At 37.9% G+C, this 11,771-nt stretch overlaps 2 protein-coding genes across 3 annotated transcripts; one reads left to right on the top strand and one right to left on the bottom strand.

Annotated features, from left to right (window-relative positions):
- Positions 1 to 212: 212 nt before the first annotated feature.
- Positions 213 to 4,920, bottom strand: LOC100378350 (protein FAM78B-like). The gene is made up of 2 exons (XM_002730551.4): positions 4,401 to 4,920; positions 213 to 1,161 (listed from the first exon to the last, which is right to left on the bottom strand). Exons 1-2 carry the CDS (start codon positions 4,655 to 4,657, stop codon positions 603 to 605), a joined length of 816 nt encoding a protein of 271 aa, XP_002730597.1. The 5' UTR covers positions 4,658 to 4,920; the 3' UTR covers positions 213 to 602.
- Positions 4,921 to 8,088: 3,168 nt separating this feature from the next.
- On the top strand, positions 8,089 to 11,274 carry LOC102807078 (uncharacterized). Of its 2 annotated transcripts, none has more exons than XM_078006971.2 (3): positions 8,089 to 8,213; positions 9,391 to 9,634; positions 10,612 to 11,274. In XM_078006971.2, exons 2-3 carry the CDS (start codon positions 9,436 to 9,438, stop codon positions 10,755 to 10,757), a joined length of 345 nt encoding a protein of 114 aa, XP_077863097.1. In that variant the 5' UTR covers positions 8,089 to 8,213; positions 9,391 to 9,435; the 3' UTR covers positions 10,758 to 11,274. The 2 variants fall into 2 exon arrangements, with proteins under 2 accessions (XP_077863097.1, XP_077863098.1); XM_078006972.2 differs by having other exon boundaries at positions 8,125 to 8,213; positions 9,322 to 9,634.
- Positions 11,275 to 11,771: the final 497 nt, after the last annotated feature.

Raw genomic sequence — 11,771 nt, 5'->3', positions numbered from 1 at the left:
CAGATACTTCAATATCGTGTATGCCGACAATTACGGTGACGTTGCAAGACAGTTGTCGTTCGACACCATCGATTATTCTTTGTAATTTCCCCTTCCGTAATAATTAGGAGATATTCATTTTTAAATTTCACGTACACAACCTACTATTCCCGGACCATGAGTTTGGATGATTATTTTACGCGCCATGAAAGTACACTCTCGTAAATCAATAATATATTTATGAAAAAAGGTAACCTGTTAAGTTTTATTTCTGTTAGAAATGTATTCCATGTTGTGCGTGGTTCTCGACACAATATTAAGTAAATAAAGTACAAAACGATAAAAAAAAAAAAGAGAATTCAAAGCAAAAATTGCAGAGTATTGAAACATTATTGGTACTTTAAAAAAAACTGAGTAATAAATATTATTGCAGTCCATTGCATTCCCACGGTTAGTTATGTCCAGTAGCTACTTACGTAGTCATCCGGCCAGCAAACGACAATACGCTTTTTTAAGTAGGGTAGGAGTAATGTGCATACAGTGTGTCTTTTATTGACTCGTCGCGTTTAATTTCCGCGGGTACCTGCATGTTATACTCTACCAATATGTTCACAATTTTTACTCTAATTACCCATTTTCATCTTATGCTTCGGTGGCACAATCATCACTGGGTTGGCGTCGTCTTTTGGGTACCAGGCGAGCATCTGCGCTTCGTTAGCGTTTGGGCCATGAAACGCAGCGTCTGGGACGTTCTCATCCAGTTTTAACACCTCGGGACGATGCTGTTCGACGCGACTCGCTAACCGCGTGCGCTCTTTCAGTGGCTTTTTAGGGTCCACCGCGATTTCCAGCTGCATTCGCCATCGAATTGTTTTCAGCACGATCTTCTTCCCCGTCGTGCGATTAAAGGCTAAAAGCCACACAGTAAAGCTTTGATCGCGCGTGACGTTAGTCAACTTGGCGTGCGTCGAGCCACTCACTGGAATATCCCACGTAATGGTAGGGTGGAAGTTGTCGTTCATACGTAAATATAAGTTCGAATATCCAGATGTCGGACCTTCTATTGTCGCCACTTCCGATGTAGCCCCGTACCATGGATAACTCCTGCCATCGGAGTCGCTGATACAAGTTGTGCTGTTTAAACTGGTCTTGTATTTAAGAACGGGGATTTCCCAGCTTGCACTGCGAAAACAAAACAATAGTTAAAAGATACAATAGGTGATAACCTGGGCAAAATAGTTTTCACACATGGCGTTAAAAAAACTAATATTTTTTTAGTAGGAATCGTCAGGTAATTATAAACACAAGACAAGTCATTGCGCCATCCCTGTGTACGTTTGGACTTCGGCACTTTATTATCTTGTATCTATTCAAGACGCCAAAATAACGACTTTCACAATAAGATAATACAAGTATATAACAAGCAGCCTCTCGGCTCAGATAGCTCCGCTGTTAGCAATGCACATTTCAATTAAAGAACAGAAGATATCATTAGAAAATGAACAATATGTATAGTATCAAAACAATCAGACTTTCAACAAGAAGTGGAAAATATCACTTTTTATAAAAAATTACAAAAATATTCATCAAAATTAGAGAATTGAAGATATCAGTACAAAATGAACAAATCTGAGAGAGGTCCACATGTAGTACCTATACATGTAATATCAAAGCAATTGGACTTGCGGTTTTCAACAAGAAGTTGAAAATATCACTTTTTACCAAAAATGACAAAAATATTCACCAAAATTAGAGAATTGAAGATACTGTATCATCACAAAATGAACAAATCTGAGAGAGGTCCAAATGACAAAAATATTCACCAAAATTAGAGAATTGAAGATATCATCATGAAATGAACAAATCTAAGAGAGGTCTACCCAAGGTACATATACACCAAGTATCAAAGCATTCAGGCTTGTAGTTTTCAAGAAGAAGTCGAAAAAGTAAAACATTGACACGGACGACGGACGACGACGGACGACGACGGACAATCACTCATATGATAAGCTCCGCTCAACAAAGTCGACAGCGGAGCTAATAAAAAAAAGTACGTGTACTATCTTGTTAAGAAAGATATGCATGGTATTGTTCTATAAAAGAAAGTGTTTTATTACAAGATGAAACTTCAAATAGCTTCCAAGGCTTTGTTTGGGGGGATATTCGGATCTATTCCAGAACTCCACCGGTCATGATGTGTGCACAGATATATTAATCCGTTGTTTGGCTTTCAACATCTTGTTTATTGAACCATACCATAGAACGTATAGTTATATGATATAACTTTAATCCATTGTTAGTTTAGAAAATGCGATACTGGACAAATTACATAAAAACATTTATTTTGTATTGGTTGCATGAAAAGTTGGAATTTTGCAAAACCGGGATTTTTTCGGTTATTATATTGACCAGAGATGCATATTAATAATAGTATATATACTGCAGTTCAGAATTGTTTCAGCATTCAAAAATGTCAGACCCAAATTTGGAGACTTACACACATCGACCCAAACGTCACCATAGTGAACTTGCGGTAGCGCGCGGGGAAAATATGCTAGACCAAACAAATTCCCGTATTCGTATTCCATTGAAGAAATCCAGTTACAACTGCGAAACAATTGGTTTATTTGTTTGATGTGGCTATTGTGTAAGACACCTGATACACACATTGATATTGTCTGTGATCTAATACTCAGAGACGCGAGGTCCTGGTTGAGTAATAAGGTAAAGTAAAAATATTACTGTGGTTGCCGTCTATAAGTCTGTCTTTTATGAATTGGACCAGATTTGCAAATAAAAGCTGGACGATGTAACACTGCACTGCACCTCTGAATTGCCATATCATAAAGGTTTATAAATATATACTGTTTATATGCCGCACATGATTTATGTGTTTGAGTGTCGCTGAGTATTAGGTGGAATTTGCATTATGCATAACCTCGGAAGGTCGCACATCCGGGAAATTTCAGAAGGTATAAATTTTATACAACAATAGCCTCCCCTTTACCTTAGGGATCTTGCATAAGATATATACTAGTAGTAGTTAATACTAGTACAAATGTATTTGTATTCGGATGCAATTGACGTGGTATTGTGTTCGAATATGTAATAAAACACGCCATTTCCGCTTCGTTCGTAGCCGGCCTTGTTATAATCACCTCAGAAATACCTGGAAGTCACTTTGTTGGCATGCATGAACAGAAGACCGTATGCGAGGTGAACTAGCCTCGAACGAGCCTGCAAGTTGCCGACGTAAACGGACAGAATATCACGCGTTCACAAATGGTCTATGCGACATGAATAATTTCTAGGAAAAAATAACCAACAGCAAAAAAAATAATTATCAAAAAAAAAAAAAAAATCGGGACGTACAAACAAAATAAAATGGCTAGAGATTTTGTTCCGTGACATTACCCCCACCGCAAAATAATGCTTAGTCATATATTACACATTAAGTATTGTAACTACTGTTTGTTTGTTAAACTCAGTAGTTGATAAACATTATTATCCACACAGTACCTATACGTAGCGATTTTCAGAGTATTGTTCACGTGTGAACAGTTAAACTTGACAAACACGTATTTTTGCTGTGAATCGCCCGCTTAATGGAATGTGTTGGTGACAACGCGACTGTTTTACAGTTCACCAAACAGAATTAATTCTCAAAATAGCATGAAACCAATTACCAAGGTGACACAAATGTGATGTGATTTGATTTAGCGGATCATCGCCATAGCAACGGATATAGCCACGCGTAATGCGCCAGCATATTCGCAGTTGTCGGTGTCTAGCATGTTCGATTTTAAAAAATAAAATAAACTACGACAATTTGTGAAGTCTATTCGTAGTGCTTAAAATAAATTTGCCCGATGGGGGAAAAGGGATATTTTCGTTTTACGGGTGGGTAAAATGACGAGCTGGTCGGCAAGCTGTTTACAGAACAGAGACGCTTCATTAACGTCTAGGTATGTTGCCGAAATATTTTTATTTTCACCAATAAACGAAATAATATTAACATGTAAATGAAGCGACGGTTACGATAATGTTGTGACGTTGTACACACTGCCCTGGGTTATACATGGCCACACATCGAAACAAAAGTGCAACCAGAAAGGAAATGTATTAGGGTCAAATATTGAAACATAAATATATGCATTAAAGGGCGTGTTGTTGCCCGCTGTACGACTGGCACAGTCGATTAAGCGATATAGTAAAACCTGACAGGGTAGCTCCTATGCGCCGTGAAGACTTGTGTCCAAACCTTTAAACAAGTACACAAGTACTATCTTCCCCAACAGGTAATAAAATACATGACCTCTCGTGGCCCGCTTACGTGTTTACCGAGACGGGGAAACCGCCTATGTATGGCCCCATTCTAGTGAAATTAATAATTAATGCCGTGTGATCGTTAGAATACTTACTATCCGTATTCCCCGTAGGTGTTGATGAAGTTCATATCGGTACACACCTGTACCCAGCCCACTTGCCACACCTCGCTGCCCCAGATAGGTGGAAAACGCACTTTCGCCGAGGCGCGGAAATGTGGCGTTCTGTATTTCAGCACCGTCGGTGAATACTCATCGATGACAGTCGGCGTGCGGTCGATCGTCGTGTAAAGTTCGTATACTTTGATACCATTTTCCAAGGATTGTGTCTTCTTGGCGAGAATACAGCCCATGGCTTCTGGACATGGCCTGTCAACTGCCGCTGTAAATTATAGAGAAGGAACGGCGATAAACGGAAGACTTTAGAAAAATCGTTCTTAAATACAACCGCACATGACTGCTACAACTGCCATAAAGAGAAATATATATTCCACGTCTGCCTCCAGCTTAAATTATGACCGGCAATCATGTTGTTTTTGGTTCCGTGGTGCAATCAAAATTGTTGGACGCACGAAACAGATTGTCGAGCTGCCGCACAGCGTGTTGACAGTTCGCCGGTCCATTTATATAAATGAATGGGTCGTGTCTCGCTTTGTGTTAAAATCCGCCTGCTCACCGCGTATTGTTATGATAATGACACACGGTATATCATACTACACTACGAAATGACGCGGTCGACCTGTAGGACACAGTTGCACCATGGGAAAAATAAGATGTATCGCTTATGATTGTAGGGATTTAAAAATATTGCTTATATGTATCATTAAGTAATTAGGACACACGACTGTAAACGTAAATATTTAAACAAATAAATACATTTTCTCTCTATATATTTTTTTGTTTAAGAGGTGTACGTATATTATGCAAGGCATCGCCTTTCGCTTCTAAAATAAATACACACGAGTTCAGAACAGAATCGTGAAGTGGGTTTTAATGTATTGTCAACAGAATAAATTTGCATTCCGATTAGGCAAGCCCAAATTAAAATAAAATTCAAATGAAACTCAGTGATAGACGTGTGTCGGTGATTAATTAAAACACGTCGTGCAAGATATATAAGAAGTACTAGTGGGTGCAACATATGCCAATTCTAGATGTATAAAAATAGCTTAGTGTGTAGCAATGGTATACTTATAATGTTGCTATATTGTCACTCAGTACTTGACAAGTATTTACACTGTGCTCATTTTGCACTAGCGTTCGAAACACAAATATTTACCACTGTAATCCCAGCTGTCTATATTAGGCATTTGTTTTCCCATTGAAATGAAAATTATATGTGTTCCCTTTTGTAATTTTGGAAAATTGACACGATTCTTTAAATGAACTTAATCACGTCAAATGAAAAACAAAACAAAAAAAACACTACGATGAAGACTGAGTAATTAGGTCTTTGACTTAATAAAAATGTTTCCGTGGGTTTTCATTTATAATTCATAGTTATGGATGATTTACTAAGCACCTTCATGTGAATCGTCTTCAGGGTCCGCTGTGAGTGTTTCAATGATGCAAAAAATAGATATGAACAATTGAAAAACAGTTTTAAACAAAGACAGCCGATCATGTTGTGTTGATCAGATATTCAAATGCTACTGATGAAGAATAAGAAGAAATCATTTTACATCATAGTTATCTGTCCTATAGCAGCACTAAATTTTTGTTCAGGCTCGATTTTTAGTCTTACTTCCGGTTTGGCGGAAAATGTTAGATCATCGAAAAACCTAAACATATCATTCGCCGTGATACTCACCTTGTGTTTCGTTGATCGCATTATCTTCAGCATAATTTGATGATATTTCGCGATTATCAAAAGTTATTCCCATGTCCATTCTTTCCTCAGATCGCACGACCGCATGACAATAACTGAACTTGCGTTCCCTGTTCTCATTTTCTCCGTGTTCTTTTCTTCCTTCATCCCGAACGTTTTTCGGACTGCGCGCATAGCTACCAAGACACGCTCTTAGAATATATTGTTCGCAGGAAGTGAAGAAAACACTCGCAGACGCGCGGTATCCATGCTTATTTCAAACAAAGTATGTTTTATTTGGCGATACTAGATTCCTTCCTTCGACTTGACATATCTTCGTACTCTCTGAACCAGGCCATTTCACATTTACGTCACCTATGTTGGAAACAAATCCTATCTTCACTTATTCATATTAATTTTCGCTGACCAGGTAGACTACTCGCTCTCTAAAACTTAGACAAACGAGTGAAGGTGTAGTCCCATTGGCCAAAGTATGAGCAAGCCGGCCAGAGTATGCTTTTTTTTTTGTATTTCAAAAAAGGAACGGTGTACTGAGTAGCCACCGCAAGAGGGCGCATTAAACGACGATGACATACGAGATGAATACTCATTCAGTATAAAGTGTTTCTCACTCGCACTGAAGTCGGTCTATAATAAATTCATTCTGAAATCAATATTATTTTATTCCGATCAGCGTGGTAAATTGCATCAAACTACGTGGTTATACTCACTATGTTATTTTTCGGTTTTCGGACGGTGACCTACATTTTGCCAAACAAAACAGGCCACTACGCCAAACAATTTGATCAAAGAAATGAGAAATGTACATCATCACAATCAACTTATCTCGCCTGAGATAAGAATATTTGTCAGTTCGTTCTTACCTTACTTTTTTTAGTTTAGGTAATGAATTGTAGTTTAAAATCCCGACGAACACTTGACAACATCCCCCATGGTCTCGGGTGGTCTCGGTAATATTCGGACGAAACTCTCAGCATGAAATTGGTCATGTATCATCTTTGATTGTCCTACAGATAAAATTACACTGTTTTAACTAATGTCCGGGAACTAAGAATATATTACAACTTGTGAAGAATATTGTAATGCTGGAATGATACAAATACGAACACGTGACATATCAGGTCAAAGCATATTGAATCAACGTCGACAGCAGCTATTGCGGAATACAACACTGGAACTAATACTTCATGCCACGGCACCGAGTCCTGTTCGACATGCGCAACGCGTGTTTGCAACGCATATAATTCGTACACGTGACTGTGGCGCTTTAACCTTTTCACCACCAGACTTTCTCGCCAAAACTTTTCTGCACTTTTTTCTTATATTCTTCAATATTTTCTGGAACTGAATTTGAGTAAATTTTCAGTTTTCACTAAAAAAATTGACATTTTAATCCCGCAAACAAACATCGCGTGTAGGAACTGGTGCTGAAAAGGCAAATACCCGAAATTTATTCATTTTGCAATAAATTGTTTTGAAAAGTGCCTCTTTATCATTCTATGGAATTGTTCTAAAATAGCAATTGTTGAAAAATATTAGGACAAGTTTTTTTCAAAAAAACGTCACTGTTACACACAAATAAATGCTATTTTATTGTGTCGTGGGACAAGAGCTTGACGATAAAAACGCCCAAAGTCTTCATAGTCGGATTGCATGATTCCTAAATATTCTTAACGACACGCCAACACCTGACGTTATAAAAACATATTATAGGATTCACTGTCCATTTGTGAATAAAAAATATACCCGAAATATAATATAAGATGATGAGCCTGAGAAAAGTTAAGTGGCGAACCATAGAAAAAGAAATAAATCTGAAAAAAGTTTGTGTTTGTTTTACAATTTACACATAATATTAGATCTTCAGATTGAACCCCATGTTCCAACACCTGGATGGCATCGTTCACATCGGTGATTGGTCAATGTAGATATATGCCCCACGCACACGTTAGCCCATCAAAATGCGCCTGCAACAGATAATTAACATGTGACTCTTTGCGGGAACGTTTTTATTTATATGCCAGAAGCAGGCGTGTTAACCTGATTGATGTGACCACGACACCCGTGACAATTGTGCGAAGGTACGTGAAGTTCTAATCTGTACATAGCTTTCAATAGCACAGTGGAATGAGATTTCTATACGTCAACGTTGAACCTCCTACGCCGACACTGAATGTTCTAATTAGTTAGTATATTTGCATGTTCAATGTCTTTGGTTCCGACAGCTGCTCGACCCCTTTATGCGGTTATTGCGAAAAGGCCGTGTCACATTCACCAAAACCCCACAATTGCGAAAAGATCACGTCACAGTCTCCAAAACCCCACAATTTAGAACTGCTCCGAACTGCGTTGGAAATTAACGCCAGGTCAGAAAGACCGATGAAGTTCCCACGATGAAGTTCAGCCGAAACAAAGCCGGTCCTGTTTTTATCACGCAAATCGATATTGGATCAGAATAACACCAAAACATTTAAACTTATTTTTTTGTATTTACCTATATCCACAATATTTTTTTATATTGACACTAGTTTTCCTCGAAACTAGCAAGAGAACTGAAAGTGTCACAAGTCCAAAAGAATAAAACTTCAAGCAGTCCGTAGTTGATGCATTCTCCTGTGAAATGTTGCAATGCAAACTTAAGCTTAGAAGAGCAATTTTTTGAGGGGTCTTTCGGTGACTGCCACGGAGTTTATCTTCGGAATCACTCGTGGTTGCAATTTTGTATTCGGGCTTCCAACATATTCTCTTTTCTTTCTACATTTGACACTCTGCCTTGGTCGGTTTGACCCTATAAATGTAATCAACAACTTGAAAACAATACAACTTCACCGCCCTAAAAGTCGTGCCTCGTAGCGATAGCGCGTAATTGTGACACAATCTTTCAAACTTCGTTGTGTTTGTAATTCTAGATCAAAACAACTAGTTTCAATTTGGTGCCCCGACCACGAACGACTGCCAACCAAGAAAACAAAACATTTCTTTCTCCATTGACGTTTCGTCGGCAGAGGGCGCTCCTTGTAGGAAACGTGTTATGCGTCTTATCAAACAGCAAAATGACAAACTTGCATTTTACAGCATTACAAATCGGGCGTAATTCTGCACCCAGTCTCACTACTGCCGGGAAAGTGGTCTACAAAGCACCGACAACCATCGAATAAAATGTCCTGTAATACTTATTTCTGATTACAGGTTGTACAAAGTACATGTTGGAATTGAATTACCGCAACACCATTTTGTCTAATAACTATTTCATCTTAGATAATTATTCAAGGCGGTATTAGAAAAGACAAGTTTAGAGTGACCATGAAGTTAACTATCCTAAACATCGTTGCTATACTCAACGCGTTCACTGTTGCCATGGCAGCCTTTAATACAGACGACTGGGAGGTGAAACAATATATTTGCGAGGACGATTTCATGCCAGCTGTGATTCACGTGTGCAGAACCAGTGTTGAACGAGATAACGTGAGAGCACACAGAAAGAACGTTAACGCACTGAGAAGTGAGTACTGTGAGTTATCCAGTGATGTTACTACCTGTCTATACAGGAAATGACGTAATCAGTGTCATGTATACAACCTCCACTCATGACCGTTGAGGCAATTGGTCTTGCATCGTACAACATTCATTGAGCATGGAGTTCCACGATGGTAGTAGTAACCAGGCTCCGTTGTATTACACTGTCGTATTTTGAGAATTCACTAAATATTATTCAGAAATCGCTATTTTGGAGAAGGGTTCCCTTTGTGTACCCCTAACCCTAACTAATCACCCCCACATGATTCTGTCCTCTCAATTCAATAATATACGCGCCTGGATAACTATAACGATTTACTTTTCAGTTCAATAGTAAGAAAATTGTTAAAGCATTGTTTTATCACCTCTCAAAACCCAGATTTCTTAATTATTCATAAAAAAGTCACGCCATTCACTAAAAATATAACTATCATTTTCTCGGAAAATGAGCTAGCGAGTCTGCGGAGTAATGCATGTCGCGAAAATGCAATTTTCATTTAGTAGCGCTGTCTTCAATTGCAATTCAAATGTTTAACTATCTTAATGTTTTTAATAACTGGATGAAGTGTTGCACAAGCTTTCGTACGAACAAAAAGACTCTTAAAATATCAAAGACACGAGCAACTTCTTGATAATGCAAACAAAATCCCGGAATGAAACTTACAAAATCTTTCATTAAATGCTTTACACGATTTTTAGGTAGGGATGCATGTCCGTATTTCCTCAATCTGGTTACAAAAAAAATGGTTAAAAGGACGGCACCATCATACCACGTCAATGTGTGGGTGTGGGTCCCATGAGACTTAATTTGTGTACACATTTTATTACCAGTATTTACATTCGCATGTTGCGTGGAAATTGCGTTTCAATAGCAAGTTTTATTTCGTGAGCAAACATATTTATAACATTTTTGCCGAATTGTATTCATAAACTTGTATATTTTTGTTTTGAATTTCCTTGCAGGTTTATTGCACCCGAAAGTCAGGCGTTCGGTATACGAAGAGCTCAACCGTCTAGTGAATGAACAAGCAACTCTTCACGAAATGTGTTGTAGGACTTGCAGTTTGTTATTCATAGAGTTTTATGTTGGCTTGACGAATTTCTGTTAACACGCCTGTTGTAGCCTGCCATCATAACCTCTCGCGAGATTTTCCGTGACGCGACATTCGCCAGAGCATGCGCAATGTCCTAATCTGTCAACTAACCTCCTAATTACTAATGATAATAATAATCTTTCTTGCGTTCGTATCCCTATTAGGATTTTGACTAAAATGCAATACAGATGTGAAGAATGACAAACAATTAAAGTGAGAATAAAAATACACACAAGAAAATAAAAAAAAATAAAAATAGATATATATAATTATGCGTCTACCACCGAATTTGTCGCTGCATCTGGTCTATGTATAACAACTTTTATTGCTTAAGTTAATGAAATTTAAAAATTACTCTAATCAAATGTATTTTATATAGAACAAATATTTTATAAACATTTCCTGTAATGTAATATATATATAACATTGTAAACGTTATTATTGATGTTTTATTGTTAATGTGTGATGTTAAGTTGTACTGTGTATATATTATTCTAACTGGATTAGATAAACCTATTTTCATTATGTATCATTCGAATCGTGTCATTTGTGTACGAGTTTTCATGAGCCTGTTTGAGTATAAAAGATGAAGCCAGAAAACGATATAAAATATGATGCAAGATGTATCTTGGTCTAAGCCTCAACATGTCATCGACCCCTCCCTCCCAAGAGTTGGTACCAGGGCTTTATCGGACTTGGAAACCACATATTTGTACTTCTGGAGTAGTCAGCTGGCGAACAAGTACGATATACTACCACATTTGTATGAGAGCCGCCATCTTGAATCTATTGATTTATAATTTTATTGCGCATTTAAGATGGCGGCCCAATTTAGTAAATGTCGCACTTGCGCGCAAGCTAACTGTGTTCTGAAGTATTCTGCGAGTCCCAACTTTCTGCACGATACCCTCAATTCAAAGCTGCATAACTAAATTCGCAGAAAACAATCTCATTTGCATAAACTAACAATCGTGACTAACAATCTTCTCGTCGGTAAAACTGTACTGCGCGCTCAAGGGGAAAGTTTTG

Source organism: Saccoglossus kowalevskii, chromosome 17, assembly GCF_978046115.1.
Source record: "Saccoglossus kowalevskii chromosome 17, keSacKowa6.1, whole genome shotgun sequence".
NCBI lineage: Eukaryota > Metazoa > Hemichordata > Enteropneusta > Harrimaniidae > Saccoglossus > Saccoglossus kowalevskii.
The sequence above is the reverse complement of the archived record's forward strand: the minus strand, read 5'-3'. Positions and strand labels throughout refer to the sequence as shown.